The sequence below is a fragment of the Primulina tabacum genome, chromosome 13 (assembly GCF_025594145.1).
Source record: "Primulina tabacum isolate GXHZ01 chromosome 13, ASM2559414v2, whole genome shotgun sequence".
NCBI lineage: Eukaryota > Viridiplantae > Streptophyta > Magnoliopsida > Lamiales > Gesneriaceae > Primulina > Primulina tabacum.
In genome coordinates, this window is record NC_134562.1 from 32,925,894 (window position 1) to 32,953,320 (window position 27,427).

Below are 27,427 nucleotides of genomic sequence, written 5' to 3' on the forward strand. Positions count from 1 at the left end.
TTTATTAATTTTTCGTCTTTTTTAATTTATAAAATAAAATATGTCGCATATGATATATTTATTATTGATATGTAACTGAAAGAATATCATTATAAATAAATCGAAGTAATAGTTGATTTTTTTACTAATTTTATTAATAGTTGTTTTTTGCTGAGTTTTCCTTAAAACAATCGAAGTAATTTTGTTTTACTATAATTTATTTATTATTTATGTTGTTTACCTGGTACCAAAAGAGTGCTGCCGTAGCACACGGCCACCGCAATTGAGCCTGGTGGTCTTCAGACATTTTTGATCGCTGCTTTCCGAAATCAAGAAAGAGAATAAAAACGAAAAGGAAAGGGGAAACCGAGTGAAGTAGCCATGTCTCTGGGGTATGCCGAGAAGCTTTCTTACATAGAAGATGTGGGCAACGTCGGAATGGACGAGTTCTTTGACCCACCGCATGTCTTGCAAGAGAAAGTACGAGTTATTTCCTCTCTTTCCTTGTATCATTTTGTTTTTCGGGAGTGCTGGTTTTTAATTTTTCTTGACTATAATTGGCACTGTTGTCGGTTGTGGCTCTTACGATCCATCTTTTTAGCGTTAGCATTAGCATTGCTTTAATTAGTCGTCTAGATCTTCTTCCCCTGTGTGCGGGCTAATTTCTTTCCGTCATATGCTTAATCTGATGCTCTGAAACTGTTGTGTCCTGTTCATGGGTGAGATCTGATTTCTGGGTCTTTGGTTTCATAGATAATACTCGTGCTAAAATTTCATATACGAACCGACGGTGGGCCTGGAAGTTTGTTTCAGAGATCTTATTTCTTTCTTGTGTACTTAGGGAGCTAAAGATCAAATGCAGTTGATGAACTGCATGGATTATAAATTGGATGAAATGTTGACTCTGTAAAGAAACAGCATTTTATTAAAAAAATAATTTGGTGTTTGATTTGGATTCTTTAATTTTAAACAAGCTAGTACCCTAAAAAAGACGAAGCAAGAAGTGTGTACATAAATATATAACTATTTTTAAAAATATATACAAGCTCTGCTCGATAAAGATGTTTTTTAAACTATTGCTCATGTATCCAAAACTTTTTTTTTCCTTTCCTTTTTGGAAATACTCAGTATATTCAAACTTGATAGAGGTTTTACGTATAAGAGCCTTGCATTTCTTGAATAACATGACGATGATGTTTTGTTCCCTGTTTTGAGTTCGTAAAATGCTGAAGTTTATGTTCCCATTTGCAGATTGAACGGCTTGCCGTGATGATACAAAAGGTTTGTCTGTACAGTTTTCGTTTGTTGTCCACTTTGGTTCTTGGGATTAAAATCTCGATCCTCCTATATTCGTGCAGAGCAAGCACTTAGTTGTATTTACAGGAGCAGGGATATCTACCTCATGTGGCATACCTGACTTTCGTGGCCCCAAGGGCATATGGACTCTTCAGGTAATGTTTGTAAACATGGAAGCATTTTGTCATGTTAAAAAATCGTTGTGCGATGATTTAACGAGTGCAGAGCCTTTTTATTAATCCTATCGTATATTTCTAAATCTGTTGTTTGAAACTTCCAACACAAGGAAATAGTATCAAATATGGCCAAATCCAAATTTAAGTGTAATTCATGCCGAAAAACAATTAATCCAATGATTCTACAAATCAGTTGGTTCCGGACCTCCGGTCTCCGGTTAGGTTCACTGGTTCATGGATAGATCACGAATGAAATGGCACTCTTTCACATGTCTCTTTTTCCCTTTGACTTGTGTAGTATGAGTATAATTTTTCATAAGATGATTAGCTCAAATAATTTTTTTCTGGATCGAAAGATTTAGAGGCATACTGATGGATGCCAGACCTTCTCTCTCTCTCTCTCTCGTCTTTCCTCAACAGAGACTTTTAGTTAGCATCCAAAGCATCTCAATATCTTATATGTCTTTTTTGTCTTTCATTATCGTGGAATGGTACATGACACAGGTTCAGAATCTTTACACTTGGAAATAGTAGATTTGCTATTAACATGAGTGTGAGAAAGGGAAATTTCCAGAATGAATCAGCGATCACCTTACCCGGAAAATAATTTACTTAAAAATATATTTTGAATTCAGTGCTTGTTAAAATTCTTCAGATGGAAAAAATTTAACCAATCCATTGACCATTTACTCAACCAGTTTAATATAGGATGATATTTGACAACCTCTCATAGGAGCACATAACCATACTCCACACTTGAGTATGTGGACAGCACCCTAGCTTATTTCTATTTTCATTTTATCTGGACATCTTATAGAATGTACAAAGATTAACATTGTTTTATGTAAATTGTCTTTAAATTCGATTAAAACATGACTGCAGCTTTTTCTGATTGACTTCCACTGGTTTACAGCGCCAAGGCAAAGCCTTACCGGAAGCTTCTCTACCTTTCCATCGTGCAACCCCAAGCATAACTCATATGGCATTGGTTGAACTAGAGAAGGCTGGTATTCTGAAGTTCCTTATCAGTCAGGTGGTGCATCCTTCTTCACAAAAGAGCAATGCTGCATACCACATTATTAATATGCAGCCCTCTTTCAGTGACTCTTAAATAATTGCGATTTTATATTCAAGGGTGATCTGCTTTTGAAATTTTCCACAATTCAATTTTCTGCAGAGTATTTTATAACTTAACGTGCCCATTTTATGCCTTGATACCCATCATTTTATCGTTTTTGACTCAGTCTTTGTTTGTTCCCTTGTTTGAATATGCTAGAACGTTGATGGCCTTCATCTTCGTTCTGGAATATCACGGGGAAAGCTCGCTGAATTACATGGAAATTCATTTATGGAACTTTGCTCGTCATGTGGAGCTGAGTAAGCCTTAATTTTCATTATATCTGATATTGTGTCACTTTATAGATATTGTCCTTTTGGTATACTTAGAATGTTATCTCTGAAGTTTGGTCATTGCTTATGCTTAATAACTATTTCCCGTGAAGATATTTTAGGGACTTCGAAATTGAGACAATTGGATTGAAAGAAACTGGACGCCGTTGTTCCAAGGCAAGCTGTGGCTCAAAATTGAGGGACACTGTTCTTGATTGGGAGGTACTGGTTTTTGGTTGGGAAAGTTCTTTAATTAAAAGTATGGCCGGGCCGTAAACGAACCAAATCGAGCCAAATATGACTAAAATTTAAGGCTCAAATTCGGCTCAAATTAGTTCTATTCGAGTTCGAGTTATATTTGAAACTCGAAAATTTTAAAAAACTTACTCCAATTCGGTTCGAATTTAATGCTCGAGTTCGAGTTTGAGCTCGGCCGAAAGATTTGAGCATGTTCGCGAACTATTCGAATTATTGCTCGAAAATAAATACTCAAAAGTCTCAAAATTTATTTATTTTATATATAATCATTTTATATTAATAAAATATTAAAGTTTGCGGCCGGCTCATTAAATATTAAACAAAATAATTTAGGCTCGAGTTTGGCTCGAAAAAAGTTAGAACATAGTTCGAGTTCAGCTCGAATTTGAGAAGCTCGAATACAAATCAAATATTTTTTGAGCCAGCTAGAAAAGCTAGCAAACCGGCTCGGTTTTACACCCCTAATGCAAAGGTCTTCGTGAGCATAAAGTATAAACATGTTATTTCTGATTATTCAAAAGATGTTTCGTTCAATTGAGTCTCATAAGAGGAAATCTTGAGAGTTTTGTTTTTAGCAAAAAATTTAAATCATGGAACATGTGTAAAAGAAAGAACATAAGAAATGTTCAGAATTCTTCTTTAAACTTGATACTCTCAGGTTCAAGTCAAATATTTTAAATTCAGCCTTATTTGGGTGGTGGGACATTGTTTACAATTTGAGCTAGTTATGACACCCTATAGTGTAATGTTGAAATGCTCTACGCCTATTGCAAGTGTCAGCACCTGCATTTAAGTTGGGTGCATGATACACATATTCAAGAGGGTGCTTCACATGATGCACTAACTCATAGTTATTTTCAAAGCAATAAGAATGTTTTCACTCTTGATCGCTCATTATGAATTTATGCATCACCCATATATGGGTAGTTGATTAGTGATATCATGAAAATGAGTCTTGTTGGTTCTTTCTAGGAGTCAAGAAGAATTTGTTTTAAGAAGTTCTAAAATTATCATGGAAACATCCTACAAATTCTTGGAGAGTTGTAATATGTTCTTTAATCATAGAAGATGGTAGATATTGTCTGAACACTCTAGTTTTGTTTGGAAAAGATAAGCTTTTAGAGCTTGAAATTGGTTTGGTCAATTAGTAAGGTTAACAGAGATCTAAAATTAGTTAACTTAAAGGAAAGGAACATGTAAATGTTTTATAGTAAACGTAAGAGTTTCCTTGCTTTTCTGAGAGAGGTTATGAGCCCTCAACATTAGGGATGATAATGGGTCGGCTATGGGGTGGGTCTACTAGGACCCGAGACCCAACCCATTAAAAAATATGAAGGACCCATACTCGCTCGACCTGTTAAAACTTAAACGCATATTTGACCCGACCTATACCCGAAGTCTAACGGGTTAGACCGTTCATACACTTATATTTACACTATATTTGATATCTCTAATTTTTAATTAACATAATGATAACAAAAAATAAACAAAGTAGTCCAAGTTAAGAATCTTGTTACAAAATCAACTCGATCAAATTAATTAGTCATCACATTCTTCTTGACGTTTTTTCTAATCGTCAAACATTGTAGGTAATAATGTTGATAATTTTTACTCTTTACAAATAAACAAAAAAAATGATACAAAATTTGTTAAATATATAGCTTGCTATTATTAATTTATTATAAAGCTAGAATTAAAAGTAAATTTACCATTTGCATCATTCCGAACTTTACAAATATAAAAACATACAGATGTATTGCTTAAAATCCTATCGGGTCAAACACGGTTATGGTTGGGTCCTATAAGACCCGTTACCAGCAAGGACCCAAAATTTAATACACATACCCGACCCGATACCTGTTTTTTTTTCATACTCGTACCCGCCCCAAACAGATAGGTACCCGTTAGACCCGGACCCATTGTCATCCCTACTTGATATCTTATTTTTGGAGTTCAAAGCTACGTTCATTGAAATTTTACCCAGTTCCATACTCTACAAAACGTTTTTAGATTTGTAAGCTTATTGTCAGAATTAAAGATCCAAAAACCCTTGTTTTAACATTGTGCTGAAGTACTTTTTAAGGCACACAATTGTGATATGAATGACACAACCAATACAGGATCCAGATTTAATAGTTCAAAGGGGAGCTCTAGCTGCAGTTATGTGTTGGCATTATCCAAAGACGAGATATAGTCATTGCCTAATTATTTATATTTTACATTGCAGGATGCTTTGCCACCGAAGGAGATGAATCCTGCAGAGAAGCATTGCAAAATTGCTGATGTTGTATTATGTTTGGGAACGAGGTATATTTGCTGAAGCCTGAGTGTTAATGTGTCTGTATTCTCGTTCATTTCAGAATGATGCTCTTTCCAATATCTTAAAAGATATTGTTGACATCTCTTAAAGTATTTAGTGTGTTTTCTAATTATATACTAAAGGGAATATTTATTCTTCAACGGTTCAAACACTCGATAATTTTTACTGATATTTTTTTTTGATAGGAAACTTAGATTATATTGAATTAGAATAGTCCATTACAAAGCAAGCGAAAGAGTTTTCCGCCAAAATAAAGATAGTACGGCTAACGAATTAAAACGTTACAAAATTCCAATCCCTAACCACATCTGAAATAGTTAAATGACTCAGTTCTTTGAAATTTCTATTGACTGTGCCACCCTGAATTTCAGCAATTCCCACACTTTGTCCTCCGAGTTTGACGAGTCATTGAAAATTCTGTTGTTTCTCTCGAGCCATATACTCCAAAAAATGTAATGGACGACCGTATACCAGAAAGTATTGACGATAGCCCCTTTTCGAAATCCCGGATCTATGATAAACATGTCTTTGGCCCTCATCGGAAAAATCCAAAATAATCTCAGCTCTTGCAGGACCTTAATCCAAATGCTTCTTGAGAAAAAACAATGCACCAGTAAATGATCTTGATCCTCTTCGTGGTTGTGACATAAGCTGCACCACTGTGGCCGTAAAGCACATGATGGCCATCTTCTTTGCACTGAATCAGAGGTCTGTAACTTGCCCAGAGCGACAATCCACGAGAAAATTTGAATCTTTTGTGGGATAGGAACTTTCCAAATGTGATGATATGAGTGAAAAACAGGAAAAATATGGAAAGGAAAGAATGACTCGTAAAAAGAACTGACTGAGAACAGACCCGAAGAATCACCCAACCACACCCTCCTATCCTCCGAACCCAACTCGATAGTAACCGAATGAAGGACACCCATTAAATTTCCAAACTCCCCCAACTCTCTGTCATTAAGGTGTCTCCTAAAGCGCACGTCCCAGCGATAATTGCGACTGTCACCCGACTCGAAAACCTCAAAAAAATTACAGATTGGTTTATTAATGACGGTGCAAATCGAAAACAAAGAAGGAAAACGATTTTTGAAACAAGGTCCCTCTCCCACCCAAACATCCTCCCAAAACCTAATGAAATTACCCCCTCTCAAAACCAACCCACTCAACAGTTGAATTGCCGGGAAAGAACGAGAAATAAATTTCCAAGGGCTACGAGAAGTCGTGTTCCTGGCCAATCCCAAATCTCATCCATTCTCTTGAAGACCATAAATGCTTTTAATAACGTTCTTCCACAACTGCCCCTTTTCCTCAAATCCTCGCCACCACCATTTCCCTAGCAACGCTTTGTTTCTCAAACCAATATTCCCCAATCCAAGCCCACCCCTATCCTTCGGTCTGCAAACCATTTACTGATATTGGATTTTGACTACTATATGATAGTGTCTGCAGTCTTCCATCGAGTTCTTTTCCTGTTTTTTCTGTACAACAAATTTTTTTATTATTATTATATGGAAGTTGTATGGTCTGTATCCAGTTATGCCTTTTGTGAGCTATGTTGTTTTCTACAGTTTGCAGATTACTCCGGCATGTAATCTGCCCTTAAAGTGTCTCAAGGGCGGGGGAAAGATTGCAATCGTTAATCTTCAGGTAAACTGCTTTCTACAGCCATCTATGACATAGCTTGTTATCAAGCTTCGTCGTACTGATTTTGAAGTTCCATATCATGAAAGAACAATTAATGTGTTTTAAGACTTGTACATGTTATCTTGCGCATAAGATGAGATTCATTTCATCTTGGATAAAAGTCTCTGCATTTTTTGAATTTACAGAAAACCCCGAAAGATAAGAAAGCAAATTTGGTGATCCATGGATATGTAGACAAGGTGAATTGTTGTCCTGCCAATTTTATTTTCTTGTTCGAGTTAATCCTTTAAGAGAACACTTTGTATACCTTTCAATTAAACTAATTGTTATTGGTAAAAGTGGTGTATGTGGAGAATAAATGAATATAAAAGAGTTACAGCACTTAGATAACTCAATGGAAATTCTAAGTTTAAAGTAATTATGTCCTGCAACATTTCCTTTCCTTAAATCGCCTTGTAATTTCTCTCTCCATGCTCATCGCATCACTTTTTCATACAAATATGTATCAATTCTTTTACGTCAATCGTTGGAACTGGTGGCTAAAATCTCCTTAAACAGGTGATTACAGGGGTTATGAACATTCTCGATATGTGTATCCCACCATTTGTTAGGATTGATCTTTTACAGATCATTTTGACTCAGGCCTTAAGTTTAGGTAATTATTCTCTTAAATTATGCCGATTCTCTTTCTCCTTATATGTCTCTGCTCTAAATTCGTTAAGAGTACATTCAAGTTTGTTTTATATAGCTTTAACATGCATTACAAGTTGATCCCATTGCACCTGGGCCTGTTTACATGGTATCCTAGTTTTCTTTAGTCAAAAAAGTTTTTCCTTGAGATGACTGATGTAAAGAATAAATGCACTTTCATTTCGTGGGGTATCTGGAGTTTAAAGAAATCTACAGTATGCATTTTCATATGCTTTTTATCTGTGGATAATACAGAACAATGTCAACCACTTTACCCCAGCATCTACCATAAGAGCCCGTGTAAAAGTATCTTCATCTGATTCTTTATTTCTCTATGATGCTTTTATTGGAAATTAAAAATTTTAACTCATAGCTGACTGATGGTTTCGCACATATTTTATGCTTGGTTGTTTTTTGATAGCACGCTTTATATTTTAGATAAAAAATATTGGAACTGGACCCTCAGAATAGCAAGTGTGCATGGGACACAAGCTCCAATACCTTTTGTCAAATCTGTTGAGGTGAGCGGGTTCTATGTTATGTTTCCCCAAGTCCATAAATGTTTTGCACAGCGTGAAATACCTTGATTTGCGACCTAATAAGAAAGAAAAAATCCATGTCATATCATTGTTTTAAAATGAGCAAAATGTTGATAAGAGAGAAACAATCCATGTCATATCATTTTTTAAAAATGAGCAAAATGTTTTTGCTGGTTCACACCTTCATGTTTAATGATTCCATTCAGTCATTTAGAGTGTTTTTGCTGATGTACTTTCTAAATCTAGAATTTAAGCCCCCTCTCGTCTATTTTGGATTTCACTGGATTTTATGTTCCCCTAATAGGGGTTTTGATCTAGTAGTATTTAATTGGTATTAGGTTCTGTAATTTTCTGGTTATCCTTAGGGCTGTCATTAACTGTGGTGCCTGAATTGCAGGTCTCCTTTTCGGAAAGTTTAAATATGAAGGCAGCAATTCTACATGAAAAACCTCTTCAGCTTAAAAGGTACCTCCTTTGTTTACATGTGCCGTGTTCTGTAATTAGCATGGTTTTAGATTGTATTGAACCAAATAATCTCGTGGTATCACTGTTTCTATGGCATCTAATATATGGAATTTATGCTAGTGATACCAGGAGGAGCCAGTTAACTTCTATGTTTTTTTATAGTGATATTAAATTCAGATTTCTTTATGTCCTACCGGATTTATCAGGAGAACTGTGAAGGCCACAAAACCTTTTGATATTATTTTGAACCTGAACTTAAGCTCTGGTTGCAAGTGTTCATATGTGGAACTCAAGATCCCGGTTGACTTTGAGGTGAGAATGCTTTTTTCATTGATCTTGTAACTATTTATTCTTTTCTTTTGATTATTACCTTTCTGCACTAAAACGAGTGACTGATAACTCGTGGAGCTTTCGGCTGTGGTTTTCTGTTTTTGTTGCTTTTGTATTCCGAACCCTGGACAGCTGGAACTCCTATGGTGGTGGTGGTGGTGGTTGGGGGGGGGGGGGGGGGGGGGGTGTTGGGGAGAGGCTCCATGGAAGCTGGTTGTTGGGTGGAGGGTATTATTTTTAGAAAAAAATTCATTTTTGAAAATACTCGAGGGATCATCCCTTACTGGTTTGTAGATTGATCCAGTGTAATTAGCATATTTTGCTAATATTGTAGCTAAACTTTGTGGTCACTCTATTACGTTCAATCTCTGCTGTGCTTATACACATCAAATATTTTCTTCAGATCCCAACAGAATTGTTAAACGAAGACAAGGATTCCATCATCCATAACCTAAAACACAAAGCCATCGAAGATCAATGTTGTGGGCAGACAACGGTGGTCGAGAGACAAATCGTTTTAGTCCCCAAAAGTAACATTATTGTCCATGCAATCGTCACAAACATAACTGAGTATGGAAGTTCTTCAGAGGCTACAGAATCATCTTCTATTACAAATGGCTCCCTTAAAAGGAGAGATGGATACAAATTCGACTGTGGGATATCATGGAAACGTACAAAGGCGCGAAAGCATCATCATAGGCATAGATAGCAAGGTGAATTGAACATTGGTTTTGCTTTGTATATATCTGCAGTATGGTTTGGTAGAATTGGGGTATTTCTTTTATGTCTTTATCTTCTTACTAGTTTTTCTACTAGATATGAAGTTCAAGTAATGGGTTCCGAGGGTATTTTTGGCAGATGGCTCTCAGTCCTGATAGGTTACTGGATAATCAGCTTTTGTAACTTGTGAGACATTTGGAAATGCAAATGTCCAACGTTAAATTTGTATGTAAGTTGTATTTCTATCAAATAGTAGCCCACGTTGGGGTACCTACCGAGGCAAAGAATTTCGTCCGCTAGTAAAGTGAGATTATTTATAATTCCCCATATTTTGCAGTATATTTTGAACTTGAAAGTAAACTTTGTTCGGTTTGTTTAAGTTAATTGTATCATATCGTGAGCTCGTGTATAAGAAATAATTGATTTAAAAATAGTTATTCATCAAATAGTATTTTTTTAGAACAAAAGTAATTATGTGTTTGAATAGAATTGTGAATAGATTTTTATAGGCACATTAACATATTGAGATTGAAAGAGCACCTCAAAACCCACCACACACACACACATATAAGTATATATGTCACGTCCCGGGACGGGGTTTGGTTGACACCGGCGTTGCTCTCAAATTTACATTCGAAAACAACAAGCCTCAGAAGTATAAAATTCAGAAATCAATCTTTTATTCATAATATTCATTGTCTGATATAACTCAAAGAAGAAATGTTTTACAGCGAAAATGTAAAACCAAACATAACATCATATTAACATACAACATAATTTAGAACAGCCTTCTTCACTAGCCCCAGAATTGAGTCTGCTCTTACTCTTCTAATAATTCTTCCTCGTTCTTATCTGAGATGAATTTGGTGGGTGGGTGGGTGATATGGTTGTCACTCAGTAAGCGGGGGCGGGAATAATTCCCAGTTTTCAAAACCATTTTTAAACAGAAACAGTAATACGAATGATATACATAAATTCTTATTTTCAGAACAGAAATCAGTATTCAGAAATCAGTAATTAGAAATTTATCAAGTGAGCACTGAGAACGGTCGTGAATTTCATGGCTAAACTGATATCAGTCCCCTATATGTTCTTCCTCTAAGGGCTGAGGCCAGTAATCAGTAATCAATAATCAGTAATGTTCAGAATATATATTCCTACCATTAGTTCACTAAGTTTCAGTGCTTCAAAAATCAGAGATCAGAAATACTTAAAACAAGAATTATCAAACTGGTTTCAAGATATTTATACATAGCCCACTTACAGTAATTTGCTATAAAGTTTCGGTTGAAGTCTGGAATCTGTTTGTTCTTGCTACTGGTTTCTACTGCTCGAAAATAAGCACTCTCTTAGCTCGAAAATTCAAGTGATAATCTCAAGATTTGTGTAACACCAATTCAGAGGTTTGAGGGTTTTATTTATAGGAAAAATTCTGACGGTTAGCCTCTCAATTAATGGCCATACTCTGCCATTAACAGCCTTTATTCCATGTTAAATGCTTCAGTTACAAGTCATGAGCTGAATTAATAACTGTTTGCTGGAATCTCGTTCTTCTGCTGCTGGATATTATCTATTGTCTGCTGCTAGATTCTAATCTGCTGGAAAAATACCAGCTTCTGAAATATTAACTGATGCTGAAATTGTTAGCTTATGCTGGAATTTTTCTTTGCTAATAAATATTGGTAGCTGTTGAAAAATACTAGCTGCTGCTGAAAATTCAGGTTCTCACAATATATTTATATTTCCAAAATATTTTCCCCATAAAACCTGCATCAGCAAGAAACAACAGTTTCTGCCGAAAGTTATTTCTTTTTTTTTTTAGAAAAATACATTTGCTTAAAAAAATTTGTATTCAAATGCACCCTAAAAATAACATAATATATTTCTAAGAATCAAAACCTTTTACTTGGTTTAAGGTGAAAAGTATTATTATAGTTTTTTCTTTGTTTTAAAAAACAAGATCATGGGATATTTTCATTCAACAATCTATATACCTATAAAATTATGGATGAGGGGCAAAGTTTTTGCATTGTGATTGTACTATATTGCCCAAAAACTATACATTGTTTGTATTAATTACATGGGCATTGGTGAAAAAAATATATAAAATTTAGGGACAAATTTGGGTATTGAATTTGTAATGTATTGATTATTTATTTAAATATACATTGTTTGTATTAATTGCATGGGCATTGGTGAAAAAACATATAAAATTTAGGGACAAATTTGAGATATTGAATTTGTAATGTATTGATTATTTATTTAATTGATGCATTTATTTTTTTGAACTCATCAAACACACGAGGATCATAATATTTTTAATCTTTTTAATAGAAAATTGTAAAATAAGAAATTTTGAAAATAATATTACATAAAAATTGAATAGATATTCGATAATAAAAAATACATTAGAAAAATAATATTTCTTCGTACATAATTCTTAGAAAAATATTTAAAAGAATAGATTTTTTAATTAAAAAAAACATATTTTTCATTTAAAATATTAAAAGAATATATATTTAATTATTATACTTATAAAAGTGTAAAAAAAATAACAAAGTTTTTCATTGTAAATTTTTTATTACTCCCATAAATTGTGTGTTGTAAGATTAATTGCAAAGAATAACAAAGTTTTTCGTCGTAAATTTTCTACTATTCTCATAAATTGTGTGTTGTTAGTCTAATTGCATGAAAATTTTATACACATTCATTAAATACATGAGGATCATAATAGTGTTTTTATTTTTTAATAGAAAATTGCAACGTAAGAAATTTTGAAAATAATGTTACATAAAAATTGAATAGATTTTTGATAATAAAAATACATTAGAAAAATAACATTTTCTTGATACATAATTCTTAGAAAAATATTAAAAGAAAAGATTTTTTAATTTTAAAAAAAATTCATTAAAAATATTAAAAGAATATATATTTAACTATTATACTTATAAAAGTGTAAAAAGAATAACAAAATTTTTTTTTGTAAATTTTTTACTATCCCCTTAAATAGTATGTTGTTAGATTAATTGCATGAAAATTTTCTACACAATTTATGGGAAATCTATGCATTAAAAATGAATATATGTTTGATACTAAAAATATTTTTTTTATTTATATACCTACAAAAATGTAGATCATTGGTCATGTTTTCCAATTGTCAAAAGATAAAAATGAAATCCTCGTCAATACAAATCCAAAAATTCAATAAAGATAAATATGTAAATTTCTAATTTTTGTAAGTGTAAAAATGAAATATCAAATTTTTTTATTTATTCCACCTAATATATAATTAATTAGTAGCATAATTATTCCACATAATATATAATTAATAGTTTAATAAATGCTAATGAATTATCACTATAATATTCATTGATTGTAGTAATTTATATCACTTCAAGAATAAAATGTAACTCCTATATAGTTCTTAATTAATTTATTCGTCTAATATGACAAAAGACTAAACCCAGATAAATAAAAAAATGATTCAAATTATTTTTTAAAAAAATCTAATTTTAATTTTTATTAAATAATTAATATTTACGTGCATCGCACGTGCTTCTTGCTAGTATATGCTAAAAATCTGTATGAGTATATATCTTCATCATCATATTAATACTCTCGTATGTTCGAGAAGCAAATAAGTGAATGATAATTAAATCGCCAGGTACTGATCCCTGTCTTCCATCATCAGTCGTTCAAAGTTCATACGAGCAGCTCTTTCATGTAGCGGGCTCTTACTCCGGGGGTACAGGAGACGCCTTCTGCTCGTGTAGTGATTAAATACTTTTGTGTCCATTCCATGAACTTCAGTAGGCAAATACATGGGAAACTTGAGGTCTGAAGATTGTGTAATAACATCTTGGCCATCAAAGAATTTCAGAGAGTATAGCCTGGAGTAAATCCAGAAAATTGAGGTAGGGGGGGGAGCTCAATTTCATGTCTATAGGTGATGGAAGGAGGAAGTCTAAAAAAAATTATACATAAATTTTCAAATTCTTTTTACGTGAGATCACGTCCCTCTCTATCCTCCCCTGTCTACCATTTTCCCCTAATAGCTCGCGCAGTTATATGCAGTATGCTGCTCTCACAAAAAAAGCAGGTGCAAGCAAAATTACAACCATTTCATCTTAGGATCCAAGGAACCCACATAATGAATCCATGACCACTGACCAATAACTCATGTAGATCGCAGAAGACGAGCTGCAAAGGCTCCATCAAGTGAGTGTTTGACAGGATTGGACCTATAGAATCCATCTTCTGTAACAAAACTTGAAGGTACGTATTTGTGCACTGGATCTACATAGAACTCCTGCGAATGAATGCACTATTTTCTGTCACGGTGTAGAAAGGAGATGAGAACATTCAAAAGGCACATTATGATTGATTAAAGCACCTGCAAATTATATCATGGATCTCATATCACAGTATAACATTAATAACCCGCATCTCTCTAAATTGTGAAAGAAACTAAACTGTTAAACTACTTGATGCATAAAGGGGAATGGTTACCGGATGTTTGAGAAGAAAAGCAGCCACTCTTTCTTCATTCTCCTTTGGATCAATTGAACAGGTGCTGTATACCAGTACTCCAGCAGGCTTCACCAAGCTGCAAGATGCAGAAAAAAAATGAAACGGGCAATATAAGACTGACTAAATTGCTTCAATAATACCATCCAAGCTGAAGTTCAAAATCCTACTTTCTTGATGAAAATAAATCTTCACAACGAAGATACTCAAAGCTCCACCTCAAATGACGAGATAAGAATAGTTATGCTATGATGTGTAAGCAAATGCTACTGCGAATTCTTCTATCGCAACATTTACGACATTTCACAGTCATCATATACAATGGAGTCGAGCAAATTCCTGTTGTTTATATTCTTGCAGGTCCGATAGCAACAACTAGCAAGCTATATAAGTGAACAAAACAGTTGTAACTTACGTGGAGGCTGAATCAAGAAGCTCATCCTGCAAAGTTTTAAGTTGTTCCATGTCTTCTAATCTCCTATTCCAACGCAAATCTGCTCTCTGCAAGAATCAAGAAATAAAATATTGAAATTTCTCGATCACAAAAAAAATCCAGGTATACAAGACCAAAGTAAAAATATGAAGATTTAAAGAAAGTGGAACGACAAAATATAAAAATTTAAAGAAAGTAGCACCTTGCAGAGAACACCCAATCCAGAACAAGGAGCATCCAGCAAAACTTTATCAAATTTCAAGCTATTACTGTCCTGAACAAATTGACAGAAATGAAACTTAATTATTATTTATTTTTCTTAGCTTCAAAATGATACCGATAAAAGTAGTAAGATAAATCCTTACAGAAAATTCCCGCAGATCAGCATGAATAGTAGTGACAACATTAATAACTTCATGCAATTTGGCTGTCTCTTTGAGGATTCTCAATCTGCCTTCGTTTATGTCAATAGCACATATGTTACCTGACAATAAAGCAAATCCTTTCAATATTATCATAGCTCCATTACTAAAACAAATGGTCTTTACCACACACTGATGCCTTGCTATATGGCGTGGTAATTTTTAGTTTGCATTTCCCGAACGCACTTCGTTTTTACATTATACCAGAAATTTTTAAGTGAGGCAAGTTTAAGTTTTGAAGATGAAAAAAGTACAGCAGGAAAGTATCATTTACCATATTGTAAAAGAGAAGTATCAAACGAAGAAAGACAAGATTTCAGGATTTTCTCAAGGGATGAATATTTAAACACAGGAACTTGACAAATCATTATCTATCATTTAATTGACAAACCGCTAAGTTTTATTCCTCAAGGATCTACCTTGTCCTTTCAGATGTGAAGCCATGAAAAGTGTCTTTCCTCCAGGAGCAGCACAACAGTCAATAATATTCTCCCCAGGCTGTGGATCCACAACAGCAACCACTAAGCCTGCACCAAGAGTTCTCATTGGTGCACAGAGGAATAATGGGATCTTCCAGGTTTAATGACAGAATTCACAGGAATTATAAGGCATAGTCCCAACTACTAGAGAAACAAAGGTTTTTATTGAGAACTCGTACAAAATAAAATCTTTCCTAGCAAAACAAAATAAAGTAAAAGCACATAGGATAACTCTAACAGAAAGAGGCATTTATGTTCAGTATCAGCTAAATCTATAACAAAGTATTTGATAGTGGAGATTACCCGCACTCTCATCTTGGACTGAACAGAAACCTTTTTTCAGCAATCCAGCTTGTAAGACAACCTACAAGAAGTAAATGTGAAATAATCAGCACTGGTTAAGGCAACACAATAGCAAAAAACTGGTCAAAAAAGTGATGAACAGAACAGCAGGCATTAATATTTGTAAATGTTTGTCCTAATGATACGTCTATATGTTTCTACTTTCTTTAAGAATTATTAATCTTCCAAAACAGAAAATTGATCAGTTGCAACCAAAATTGGCACAAAAAATTTCCAGAACCATTAGGGTGACAGCCCATCTCACAAATTGTTTCTTAGGATATCAGGATTATGGTGTAAATTGTGAAAAGATAGCTAGATTTGCATCATCGATCCAAAAACGAAAAAAATGGAAAATCTCATGCATAATGCAAGGATCTCACCTGCAATCCAGCTCTTATTCGGACAAAATCATCCAAGTGATGAGAGCTTTCATATGGAACCTAAAGTTCAGGCGAAAAAGTGGGGAAAAGGTATCAGTTGCTGTGCTAATGCATATCACCTTCTCTCCAATCACTTGCACCTCATGGAATCAAAAGGTTATAAGGAAGCTATGATGAAAGAGAGGTTTGGTTAGCATAGACCCTGAGTGCAAAGAATTTCCATGGTAGTATGTCTACCTTGCTTGCTTTTTAGCATTTAAAGTTAAACATGACTAACAATATTCAGTAAAAAAAATTGACTAGGGGGTGCATGAGTGAGAGTCAAAAACTCATTGTTGATGACAAAGTTGAGCAACAACCTTCAACTCTTCGAGTTTTGTTACTAGATCAGCCCTTGTGAATCCTTTGCCCGTGTTTGCTCTGAATTTTTCGTTAAAAGGATAGGGAGCAACATTCAATCTCCAGCTTTTGAGAAAACAAATAAGGTTTCAATAGGTTAAAAAAAGAAACCTGATGCTGAAACAAGGATTACTGTTATTCCATATCATTAACTTTATAGTCTCTTCAAGCCCAAAATAGTTCATCCATCGTCTCACCATCCACTGGAGAAGAATGTCAATGAAAATTTGGCACAAGGTATGAGAGAATCCTTAAAGCAAAAGTAAAATCACATAAAGCTAAATTTCTTTCAAGATCTACAGCTTGATTGAAATAAAAAATGTTCAAATGTACCTAGCCAGGTTGCAGCATTCGGAATGACATAACTTACAGCATAAACAAAACCAGAGAAACTAAAACAACGGTTACAAAATATATTTCTTAAGTAATGGCAGGGTAGAGGTTCTGACAAATATTTATTCAAGTTTACAAATATATAGACTGAGAATTTTTGAGACTTTCAAAGACACAGAAAGTGAAATTTGTAGTCTTTACAGGCTGAGATGAGCACTATTAGAACAAACAATGGCATTAATTTGTGATCGTGCTGTCTAATGCACTATGAAACTAAAAGATGAAAATCACAAACATACAACAGGATGAGAATGAATTGTGGCTAGGGCCCGTGCTTGCTGCCTATCATCACCATCAACTCTTGGTAAAGGGAGAGAGTTGCTTTCCTGCACACACCCAAAACAAGTTTATAAGCAGTGAAAGGAACTAAATGTTGACCGGGGAATAGTAACTGCCCAACCTTGAGCAAAACCAGCTTCCTCATAACCGCATTCACCATATTACCAGCACCAGTTCTAAGAGCAAATTTTGCAACCTTTACATTCTATCATATAAAAGCAAATGATAAATATACAAGAAAAGGAAAGGAAAGGAAAGGAAAGGAAACGAGTTCCAAGAAACACCATACAAAACTTTAGTCATAAGTAGATAAACATTCTCCAAAATCCACCCATATGGGAAAAATTGGGAAAACATCGAATCAGATTTTTTCTTCATTAAGATGAACATTATCCAGAGAAAGAGCAATTTAAGTGCGAAAGATATGGACATCTAAAATAACAGCATTTGCAAAGATTAAACTCTAATGATAGTAGAAATACAAAGTCACCGTGTCCCTCTAACTTATAAATGATTAAAAAGGGAAAAATGAATCCTGACCTAATGTGTGTGTGCATTTGCTTTGTGTAAGGTCATATATCTAAAGGATTCTAAAGATATGTTTATCATGTTTTATGCCCTCATATAAGCTTGATTGTCATACAAATTTTTAAGAGGAGAAATTTCCAATAGTATTGTGTAGATAAAAATATGGAAAACAAGTGAAAAGTCCCATTTGTGAAGCAACAACCAACCTCATCCACGACAGCATAAGGAGGCATTTCAAGCTTCACAATCTCGTAAAATCCAATTCGAAGAATCTAAAAAAATATGGAAGTTTGAAACTCTCTAAAACTAATTACATAATTTTGTTGAAAATAAGCCATCGCATAATCCAAAACAAAACAGCAGCGCATACCTGCAATAGAAGAGGTTCCACGCTTCTGAAGGTTTTCTCGTCATGACACATCGAAAGAATCAAATAGTCCAGATATCTTCTCCAACGAATGGTACCCCCAACAATTTCTGTTACCTGAAAGTGATCATCAGATATAGACACAATGTAAAAACACCGAATGATTTTATCCAACATGTGATAAGAAGCCAAGATTTAAATGGACAACCTTCCAAGTTGAACATGAACACTTAATGCAAAAGGTTAAGTACATAACAAACCAGTCGAAGATCTCTGTCTTCCAAATCACGAGTACGGAAACCAATAGTTCTTTCAACATATCCCATCTCATTATCCCCTGAGCCCTTGCCTTGCTCGTTCAACAGGTCAGCAAATGCGCCACCGAGCTCAATGCGCATCAACCTCACAGCAGACACTATATAAGCAAGGAAACAAGGTAAACCATGAAATATTTTCAATTATAATTTAACAACAATAATCTTAATTTAATGTCAAATTTCTGTAACATCTGATATTCCAAAATAACTTTATGACCTATCTCCATTCGTGATTACCAAGTGTAATACAAACACTACATGCTTCATCTAAATTCTGTTGGCTGCACTCTTGCAATTTTGAGCTCCTACATAAAGAAAAAATGCACGACAGCACACCCCCCAACTATGTAATGGATCCCTCAGACATGGGTACTACATGTAATCACACAAATATACGTAGTTTACAGTATAACAAAAAAGTGATTCAGTTTGTTAAACCAAATACACTGTTATTTCCTACACATATATGAACGATTAACATTAGGAACATTAAAAGAAGTCCTACCCAGAAACGCAATTATACACACAGTAATAATTAAATACTAAATAGCATACCAGCTCTATGAGGCGACACTTCCAAATTTAGCTTCTTCACATTGGAGACAGGGTTAGAAGGACCTACAGCAATGCATGGCATAAGTTTAACCCCAACGAAAAACAAAAAAATTGTCCAATTTTCATCATCACAAAATGAAACAAGACGAAAACATAAATTCCATCCGAAGAAATAAATCAAGATTGTTGGCCTCCCTCGTGAAAAAGAAACTCTATACCCGTCTTTTTTTTACTGGCAGAAGCTTCATCCAACTTGTCTCTTGAAATCCTTTCTTTGTTGTGCTTCACCGCCGCCGCCGTAGTACAAGAAAGTCCGCCGAATACAGAGGCCATTCAAGACTCGTACTGAAAGTAAGCAACGCGTCGCAATGGGGATTGAGCAGCGGGAAAGGGGTAGCCCCGCTTCCATTTTTAATCAGCTCTGTTTCAACAGAAAATGAAAAAGCTCAAATATTTGGCCATCTACATCAACATTTTTTCTTTAATGAAAATAATTTTCATTAAGAAGACAACGATGGGTATTGGAGGATTCAAGAACATAGAACAACCGACAGTACTACTGACTCTCTCAATAACAAGGAAGACATCCGACTACAGTGATTACAAGTGCCACAGTCTATCTCGATAACAAATAAGACGTGTATACAAGTATACGGGCATACCCGAATCTCTGTCTACACACACACGATACATATCCCGGTACTATAGCCGACACAAATACACTAAAAAAAACCCACTCATATGTCAATACTATATTAAACATACATTAACATATTTGTATATGACTAGAATTCGTGTTAAATGTTCATCTTTGGTAGACTTAATTTTTTAAATTACTTTGTCGGAAAAATATTGATTTGAAGATTTTGAAGATAAACTGATAAATGAAAAAAATATTTTATTGAATATATATACTATGAAGATAGAAAGATATTATCGTGATTTATATGAAAATATAATATGCAAGCGTTTGTTTATCTTAGATATAATGGAGTTCTATATAAAAATACAAGAGTTTCACAAATTTATAGATATTAATTAACAAAAATAATTTAAATTAAATATATAAAAATTATAAAATTCAAAAAAAATATCATGTGTTTATCATAATATGAAAAAATGAAAAATAGAATTGAAGAGCTCACAAAATTTTATTAGTTATATTTTAAAAATTAAAATAATTATTAAATAAAATTATTATAGTTATTGTAAAATAAAATTGGTGAACCATTAATGTGTATTATCAATGACACATGATGATTTAAATTTTTTATACATATAATATTTCCAACAATGTTAAATAAAAAAATAAGCACAAAAATACCTGTAATAAAACAATGCAATACACCAACACTAGCTAGCTATGGATAACACTTTCTGTTAGCTTGCCATAAAGCAAGTCAAGTTGACGTCAAATTTTTTTGTGGCCTATTTGCCGTATAGTTGTCGAAAACAAATCGCAAGAAGGTGCACAAGTAGTTTGAAGGCTAGATACACAACTTAAGAGTGTGAATAAATCTGAGGGGAGCGTCCAATGGACCATATGCATATGGTCCTTCGACGTTCTTTTAGAATGTAGCATCGAATAAATTCTTCGTCTCAAATGTGTACTAATACGCGTGATTCTAATGTGGTGGGTTATTAGAGGGTTGTCTCCTGGCTTGTTTTGAGCCCGTGAACAAGAGATCAGCCTCATTGTGCCTTTGCTCTAGATGCACGGATTTTACGTCCACGGTCATATTGTATATTAAGAGGAGACAAACAGTGACACTTCGAACTTTTCTGATGTTTCAATCTGTAATAAAACAGTGGGGGATCAAGCACCACCCTTTTTACATCCTTTGATAAACAACATACATACACTTCTCTACTACAAATTTCCCCATCCTCAAACTCGACTAATGTGTAAAAAAATACTACAAAAGGGGCACTCTGAATCAAAACAATGTTGTAAACAAACTGTGTTGGACTGTAATTTTATCTATCAAAATCGATTCAAGATCGAAACCACTAACAAATGTTACTAAGAACATATTATCTACTCGCTTTTCTTCTTGGGTTGTTCTTCCAAAACGAACTCCACGTATAAATTCTTTAGGGCTATCACCACAGTTGTCATCAAAGGCCCCATTATTGCTCCCTGCACAGCCATAACTATAAGTCTTGCAATCAAACATAAAACAAAAAATTTCATAGCCATTTGTTAAAGTCACATACGCGGAAAGGATGATACTAACTAGCAACGCAAAAAGTTGTTTTTATTTAATTCCGTAATATGGATGATATCAGAGTGAGGTATCTTGCTGTAAACGAGAAGATTTAGCATACTGAGATGGAAAAAAAAATTTGTTGGCCAGAAAACAAACAAATTTTTTTAGGATGTTTTCGTTAAACTGATCCAAAATAAACAGATATCCTCCATTTCGAGTCTTGAGCCTTACTTCCCAAAACAGAAAATAATAATGCCAATTAAGCTCATCAGCATTTTCAAAATATGTAAACTTCTGCTGCCAAAGCCAATAATCGTTACATAAACAACAGACATAGCAGAAGGTCAAGTAATGGTTTAAACTAGAAGTTACCTCTAAAGCAGAGGAGAACAATGTCATCCCACCGATGATGCTGAGACCCGTAAGATAACCACTGTAACCGGGAACATCCTCTTGAATTTCAGAAATTCCATATTCCATAAGCAACATATGTATAACGAACAAACTGATTGCTAATATATATCTTCCTTCAAGTACCAGCTGCAATGCTGCTGGAATAGTCGAAAGCCAAGCAGGAAATAACGGCAACAAGGAGCTAATGAATGCAAGCACAGTCGACATATATAAGAAATGTATAGAGAATAATCTAAATAGAAGCCAGGTCATACATCCTTGAAACAAAGCAATCTCAACTGTTGCTAAAAGAACCCCAGAGATAGCTTTGTCAAGCACCTCCACACATCGAATTCTTGCAGACTGTGAAATGGGAAGCATACACATAACCTGTTCTGTGACTCCACCGGACTCTGATGTGATTAGATAGTATAAAACCCAAAAAAATACCATTGATTGCGAAATGAAGTTTAGTAGCTCTGCTGCACCGGAGACAATCGAACTACCAATCAAGAACATGAGCTTTGCGCTACCACCAAGAATAGATGTACCGCTAACTAGTACACTCTGCATCACGTTCATTCCTTGAACAGCAAACCCTTTTGCCTTCTCCACGAGATCTTCTCGGGTAATCACCAATTCCCGGAAGATTGCGTCCACTTCTGTGTACATTTTCCCCCACTCTCGATCTCCAACTCTCCTTTTCAGGCTCAAAAATTTATCAGCATAAGGGGATGGACTTATCAGAGCTGTGGAACGGGCGGAGGAGTTTCCAGAGGGAGTAATCACAAAATGCTTGAACCCAGTTACTAATTCAGTCATGTTATATTGCATTGCCAAACTATCAATCTGCTCAGAGACTGTCTCGTAAAACTTCGTAGAATACATATCCACCATTCCAGGCACATCATTTTCCTCCATCCATTTCTTAACCCCCATTTTCTCAGCATAATTACTCTCTTCCACGTGTGATTTTAGAGCAAATACAGCGTCTTTTCCCTCGACACCTATTTTATAAGAGAAGAAAATCATGCCAGCCAATGAGCCAACACTAATTCCAACAATCAACGCAATTGCCACTACTGTCTTCAATCTTTTCAATATCCCTCTAGTGAAAAAAGCACTGACCGAAAGGCGGCGAAAGCTATGGCTTCTCAGTGTAGAAACTCTACTCATAGTTGACTCAACAGTAGCAGCACTAAACATGAATCCCAATGCAAGAAGGGACATAGACCCTATGGCACCAATTTGCTCATAAGCCATTACAAACAACCAAAAAGAAACAAGCCACTTCAACAACTTGTAAAATCCACTCTTCTTCATCCTTAAAGATTCAACCTTTTTCTTTCTCAGGGCAACCCGCAAAATGCCTTCTTTAATTTCAATAAGAGTCCCAACAAAAACCCTGAATATTGCCACAGGGATAGCCAAGGTTGTCTCCGTGAGGCCTAATTTTAACGGCTCGGTCCAAAAACCGACAAGGGTTTGTTGAATGCTTCTCAAAGGGATGGAACACAGAACAGCCCACAAAATGGGCCTCAAGAAATCTTCAAGAAGTTTGCAAACACCATAAAGAACAAAGATTGTGAACGCAAGCCCTGCGTGTGCCATGGTTATGTACAGCGCGAGGCGTACCTGAGGATCACTGAAGAGGGAATTCTGATGATCCTCCGACACAGACGCTGCAGGTTCTTGGGACACCGACGCCGGCGCTTGGTCTGTCTGAGGCTTCCTGATTGATGCAGATCGGAACATTTCTTGCCACGGAGGAGAGCTACTGTTTGACCCTGATTTGGAGCCTGAATCGTATTCAACCAGCTCCATTATTTAACAATCTTTATCGATAAAGAAAACGAAAGCGAACAAATAATAAAGCTCTCTATGCCAGTATCTTGAAAAGTCTTCTGTTTTGGATTCAACACGGAGTAAAGGTCATATTTGGTTGGAAGGAGGAAAGAGCTGACACGGTTGGGCCCTGTGTATTGATATCGTAAAAAGTTACAGGATACAGAGCCTGCCTGCATACATGGCGAATACATACAACACAATTATTATGGTAAAGAATATTTCCCAGATAAACAGCTGGATTCAGAAAAAAGTTTAGGGGTTTATTCTTTCAATTCCCGCTGCAGCCGCACAGTGTTCCATGTATGTAATTTGCCACTGATTCTGATTTCTGGGCATAAAAAGCTCATCACAAATGATATGTCCAACGTGGGGCTATTCAGGGAAGGTGTCGGCTGAGAGCCGGAAAAGGACACATTTATTGTGGGCCAAAGCTTACGTAACTTGCTGCCACCCGTTGTTCCTTGAGTCTGTAAATTTCGATGAGCCCAAGATGTTTTATACATACGGTGTCCAGTGTATGCGATACATGTTTACACAGTTTGGAATTATTATAAGCTATTTTTGTATATATATATTTTTAAATTTTGAATGATATCTAAAATTTTAATTATATAGATATATAAAAATAAATAAATATTTTTGTAAATTTAAAAAAATGAATAAGATATGTTACGCCAAATACACAAAGTTAATTATTTCATGACTCTATTATTTTATAATATGATGTAAATAATATAAGCATTATGACATGTAAAAAATGCAAGTTTTTAAGAATATGTGAATGACCATATCCATGAAACAGTCATCCAAATAATGGCACCGAAATTTTTTTTGGACACATGGAACTGACAGAATCTTATTTATATATCAAAAATATTAATATAATAGCTGAAATAATTAAATAAAATTGAAATTTTTTTATTAAAAACGAATTATTTTTACTTCATGGCATAATAAAATTATATTAAAAAATTTGTGATATTTCGATTGTATGATCCAACAAATCCCAATTGTGGCTTAATAAATTTTTATTAAAAAGAATTAACGACGATATTACATTTTTTAAAAAAATTCCTTTTAACCGAACTTTTTTAATAATAACCAAATAAATCGATTAAACCATTTTTTTTTTTTTTGAAATTTGACAAACTCTACCGAGAGAAGGTGAAGGTGAAGGTGAATGGAACGATCCAATGTAAGAATTGGGTGAAATTTACCCATTTTCGTGGTGAGGCCTAAATGGTAAGAGTAAAAGGAGAGGCGAATGAGAGATCTCAAAAGATCCGTGATATCCGACTTTTATAACAGTAGTTTTGACACATTCTTGGATAAAGCAAACTGTTTTACACTCGTTATTTTCTCCTATAATCTGTCGAAAATTGGAAGGATATTAAAAAGAACGTGAGTAGATTTACTTTACGTTCTTCTCATGATCTAATATTAATCAGTTTTTTATTTTTTTGGTTTCGTATATAATTAACATCCATGGATGTGGAGATCTGATAGTAGTTGATCTGCTATGGGCTTATTTAACTCCGTGTTGGGACAACACTCCAAAAGATTAATCAAAAGAAAAGATAGTGATGCAGGGGAAGCAGGTTTGGTCCCTTTGGTATCCAGTCTGTTGCCTTTTGTAAATGTATCATTTACCTGTCATCTGAAATCCTTGTTCTAGTCTCTTTCTCATGAATAAAGAGTTGATGTTTAAAGCACATTTGCGCAATGCACGACAGGTCGTGCATTGGAAGAACTCAGAAGTTCGCTGTATAACGAGCTTCGGACTTCAGAAGGAGCCAAGCGCCAACAACAACGTTTCTGTGGACCGGTTGTGGCAGTGACATTCAACTTCATGGTTGCTGTTGGTATAATTCTAGGAAACAAACTGGTATGCCTTATATTCCTCAATTTCTTGTAATTATTTCTCTGCCTCCAGTAATGCTGTAACCAGTTGCGTTTTAATCACACATACTTTGTCCACCGTGTACAGGTAATGGGAAAAGTTGGATTCAGTTTTCCGATCTTTTTGACACTGATTCACTACTCTGTTGCTTGGGTTTTACTAGCCGTTTTTAAGTCTCTCTCCATGCTTCCAGTCGTCCCTCCTTCCAAAACGACACCTTTTTCCTCATTATTTGCTTTGGGTGCCGTCATGGCTTTTGCTTCCGGTCTTGCAAACACAAGCTTGAAGTATAACAGGTTCAAAAATCACTATTAGGCTACTTTTCATAAACTTTAACTTTAAGGTAAGTGATTCCTAACATGGTGTGGTGTCAGAGCCAAAAATGTTGATCACATGCAGTATATTACAACTTCGAAACTTTTGATGACAATCACCTTTACGTTTCAATGGGCATTTATTGCAAACAAGCATGTGCATGGTCTTGAATATTTATTTTTGGGTATATGTTCTCAGGTTTTCAGCTTATTCGCTAAAGAGTGTGTCAAACTATTAAATTATTGTTGAAAAGTTTCAATTTACATCGCAGTTTCTTGAAATAGTTTACCATCTCCTCATCCAATTTTTGGTGCAGTGTTGGGTTTTACCAGATGGCTAAAATTGCTGTCACTCCAAGCATTGTCACTGCAGAGTATATTCTATACAGAAAGACGATTTCTTTTAGAAAGGTGATTTGATTCATTCAATGTTTAATTTTAAGTTGGATCCGGAAGATATTTATAGAAAAATCATGTGCAGGTAGTTGCTATAATAGTCGTCTCATTCGGTGTGGCTGTCGCTACAGTTACAGACCTAGAATTCAATCTGTTTGGTGCATGTGTTGCAGTTGCCTGGATAATTCCAAGTTCCATCAACAAAATACTATGGTCTACTATGCAGCAGCAAGAAAATTGGACTGCACTTGCGTAAGTACCTTCTGAAAATGTAATAACACAGATGTTACTCGAGAACAATAAATAACTTAATGTAGGTTGATGTGGAAGACGACCCCGGTTACCGTCTTTTTCTTATTAGCTCTTATGCCATGCTTGGATCCTCCTGGGGTATTATACTTCAAATGGGATGTCCAAAACATAACTGCAATTTTGATATCGGCTTTACTTGGATTTCTTCTGCAATGGTCTGGAGCTTTGGCACTCGGGTAAGTTCTATTTCTATAACCAACTCCAAAATCCATCTTTCCAATGAAACGTGGAGGCCAAATCTAGGACAATACCGTACACATCTAGTGTTTGAACGGCTGAATTGTATTTGTGCAGAGCTACTTCTGCAACGTCACATGTTGTTCTAGGGCAATTCAAGACTTGTGTCATTTTACTTGGAGGGTATCTAGTTTTTGGTTCTGATCCAGGATACGTGAGTGTTTTTGGGGCGGTTTCAGCTCTCTGTGGAATGTCAGTTTACACGTCTCTAAGTATGAAGGAATCAAGTGGGAAAGTGAGTAATCTGCTTCCAAACCAAAACTTGACTTCCTTAAAACCGAAGAGCATTGAAGACAAAGAGGAGACACAGGGCATTGACGATAGCTTGGCTGCGGTTTAGGACTGTAAAATTATTTCCGTTCCTTTTGTGTAGAGGGAAAGGGAAATTAATCAAAAATCTCGGGAGACTCTACTTAGTTAACTAAATTATAGTTTTTGTACAGAAAAAAACCTCAGATATTTTAAGATTTCAGACTACATCTGTTTGCCCATAATAAGATGTACCAGGAGTGCCATGAACTGGTCAAAATGTAGTAGTGCTATATTATATTCAAGGTGGACTTGATTGTAACAACTTGAGCGAT

At 34.9% G+C, this 27,427-nt stretch overlaps 4 protein-coding genes across 9 annotated transcripts; 2 read left to right on the plus strand and 2 right to left on the minus strand.

Moving 5' to 3' along the window:
• The first annotated feature begins 210 nt into the window (after positions 1 to 210).
• LOC142522684 (NAD-dependent protein deacetylase SRT1) lies at positions 211 to 10,138 on the plus strand. Of its 2 annotated transcripts, none has more exons than XM_075626217.1 (14): positions 211 to 459; positions 1,231 to 1,260; positions 1,338 to 1,430; positions 2,365 to 2,484; positions 2,728 to 2,828; positions 2,954 to 3,062; positions 5,326 to 5,405; positions 6,990 to 7,068; positions 7,251 to 7,304; positions 7,624 to 7,720; positions 8,194 to 8,276; positions 8,692 to 8,759; positions 8,966 to 9,071; positions 9,493 to 10,138. In XM_075626217.1, the coding sequence occupies exons 1-14, from the start codon at positions 361 to 363 to the stop codon at positions 9,796 to 9,798; spliced, it is 1,425 nt and encodes a 474-aa protein (XP_075482332.1). In that variant the 5' UTR covers positions 211 to 360; the 3' UTR covers positions 9,799 to 10,138. The 2 variants fall into 2 exon arrangements, with proteins under 2 accessions (XP_075482332.1, XP_075482333.1); XM_075626218.1 differs by having other exon boundaries at positions 2,963 to 3,062.
• Positions 10,139 to 13,384: 3,246 nt separating this feature from the next.
• On the minus strand, positions 13,385 to 19,953 carry LOC142522822 (uncharacterized). 5 transcript variants are annotated; one of them, XR_012814530.1, is made up of 18 exons: positions 19,452 to 19,952; positions 19,234 to 19,296; positions 18,622 to 18,776; positions 18,365 to 18,478; positions 18,201 to 18,266; positions 17,588 to 17,671; positions 17,427 to 17,513; positions 16,906 to 16,997; positions 16,755 to 16,815; positions 16,396 to 16,455; positions 15,974 to 16,034; positions 15,611 to 15,718; positions 15,135 to 15,253; positions 14,972 to 15,043; positions 14,752 to 14,837; positions 14,319 to 14,415; positions 13,928 to 14,118; positions 13,385 to 13,638 (listed from the first exon to the last, which is right to left on the minus strand). XR_012814530.1 is itself a non-coding variant. In XM_075626365.1 (17 exons), exons 1-17 carry the CDS (start codon positions 19,564 to 19,566, stop codon positions 13,987 to 13,989), a joined length of 1,572 nt encoding a protein of 523 aa, XP_075482480.1. In that variant the 5' UTR covers positions 19,567 to 19,951; the 3' UTR covers positions 13,706 to 13,986. The 5 variants fall into 5 exon arrangements, 4 of the variants coding, with proteins under 4 accessions (XP_075482480.1, XP_075482484.1, XP_075482481.1 ...); XM_075626365.1 differs by lacking the exon at positions 13,385 to 13,638 and having other exon boundaries at positions 13,706 to 14,118; positions 19,452 to 19,951; XM_075626369.1 differs by lacking the exons at positions 13,385 to 13,638; positions 19,452 to 19,952 and adding an exon at positions 18,916 to 18,983 and having other exon boundaries at positions 13,706 to 14,118.
• Positions 19,954 to 20,993: 1,040 nt separating this feature from the next.
• On the minus strand, positions 20,994 to 23,990 carry LOC142522364 (uncharacterized). The gene is made up of 2 exons (XM_075625694.1): positions 21,816 to 23,990; positions 20,994 to 21,373 (listed from the first exon to the last, which is right to left on the minus strand). Exons 1-2 carry the CDS (start codon positions 23,658 to 23,660, stop codon positions 21,272 to 21,274), a joined length of 1,947 nt encoding a protein of 648 aa, XP_075481809.1. The 5' UTR covers positions 23,661 to 23,990; the 3' UTR covers positions 20,994 to 21,271.
• An 854-nt stretch (positions 23,991 to 24,844) lies between these two features.
• LOC142523029 (nucleotide-sugar uncharacterized transporter 2) lies at positions 24,845 to 27,340 on the plus strand. Its single transcript, XM_075626669.1, has 8 exons — positions 24,845 to 24,926; positions 25,182 to 25,282; positions 25,418 to 25,569; positions 25,672 to 25,880; positions 26,216 to 26,309; positions 26,380 to 26,546; positions 26,612 to 26,782; positions 26,901 to 27,340. Exons 2-8 carry the CDS (start codon positions 25,204 to 25,206, stop codon positions 27,181 to 27,183), a joined length of 1,155 nt encoding a protein of 384 aa, XP_075482784.1. The 5' UTR covers positions 24,845 to 24,926; positions 25,182 to 25,203; the 3' UTR covers positions 27,184 to 27,340.
• The last annotated feature ends 87 nt before the right edge of the window (positions 27,341 to 27,427 follow it).

What these genes read in the sequence shown, in the direction of transcription:
- LOC142522684 (XM_075626217.1), top strand. Translation starts at nt 361, where the DNA reads ATGTCTCTGGGGTATGCCGAGAAGCTTTCTTACATAGAAGATGTGGGC. An exon ending in CGCATGTCTTGCAAGAGAAA is followed by an intron (nt 460 to 1,230) that starts GTACGAGTTATT and finishes TCCCATTTGCAG; the next exon opens with ATTGAACGGCTTGCCGTGAT. An exon ending in TTGCCGTGATGATACAAAAG is followed by an intron (nt 1,261 to 1,337) that starts GTTTGTCTGTAC and finishes ATATTCGTGCAG; the next exon opens with AGCAAGCACTTAGTTGTATT.
- LOC142522822 (XM_075626365.1), bottom strand. Translation starts at nt 19,566, where the DNA reads ATGGCCTCTGTATTCGGCGGACTTTCTTGTACTACGGCGGCGGCGGTG. An exon ending in AAGACAGAGATCTTCGACTG is followed by an intron (nt 18,479 to 18,621) that starts GTTTGTTATGTA and finishes GATCACTTTCAG; the next exon opens with GTAACAGAAATTGTTGGGGG. An exon ending in GGAAGCTGGTTTTGCTCAAG is followed by an intron (nt 17,514 to 17,587) that starts GTTGGGCAGTTA and finishes GGGTGTGTGCAG; the next exon opens with GAAAGCAACTCTCTCCCTTT.
- LOC142522364 (XM_075625694.1), bottom strand. Translation starts at nt 23,660, where the DNA reads ATGGAGCTGGTTGAATACGATTCAGGCTCCAAATCAGGGTCAAACAGT. An exon ending in TGTTCTCCTCTGCTTTAGAG is followed by an intron (nt 21,374 to 21,815) that starts GTAACTTCTAGT and finishes ATGGCTGTGCAG; the next exon opens with GGAGCAATAATGGGGCCTTT.
- LOC142523029 (XM_075626669.1), top strand. Translation starts at nt 25,204, where the DNA reads ATGGGCTTATTTAACTCCGTGTTGGGACAACACTCCAAAAGATTAATC. An exon ending in TAATTCTAGGAAACAAACTG is followed by an intron (nt 25,570 to 25,671) that starts GTATGCCTTATA and finishes CACCGTGTACAG; the next exon opens with GTAATGGGAAAAGTTGGATT. An exon ending in ACAAGCTTGAAGTATAACAG is followed by an intron (nt 25,881 to 26,215) that starts GTTCAAAAATCA and finishes TTTTTGGTGCAG; the next exon opens with TGTTGGGTTTTACCAGATGG.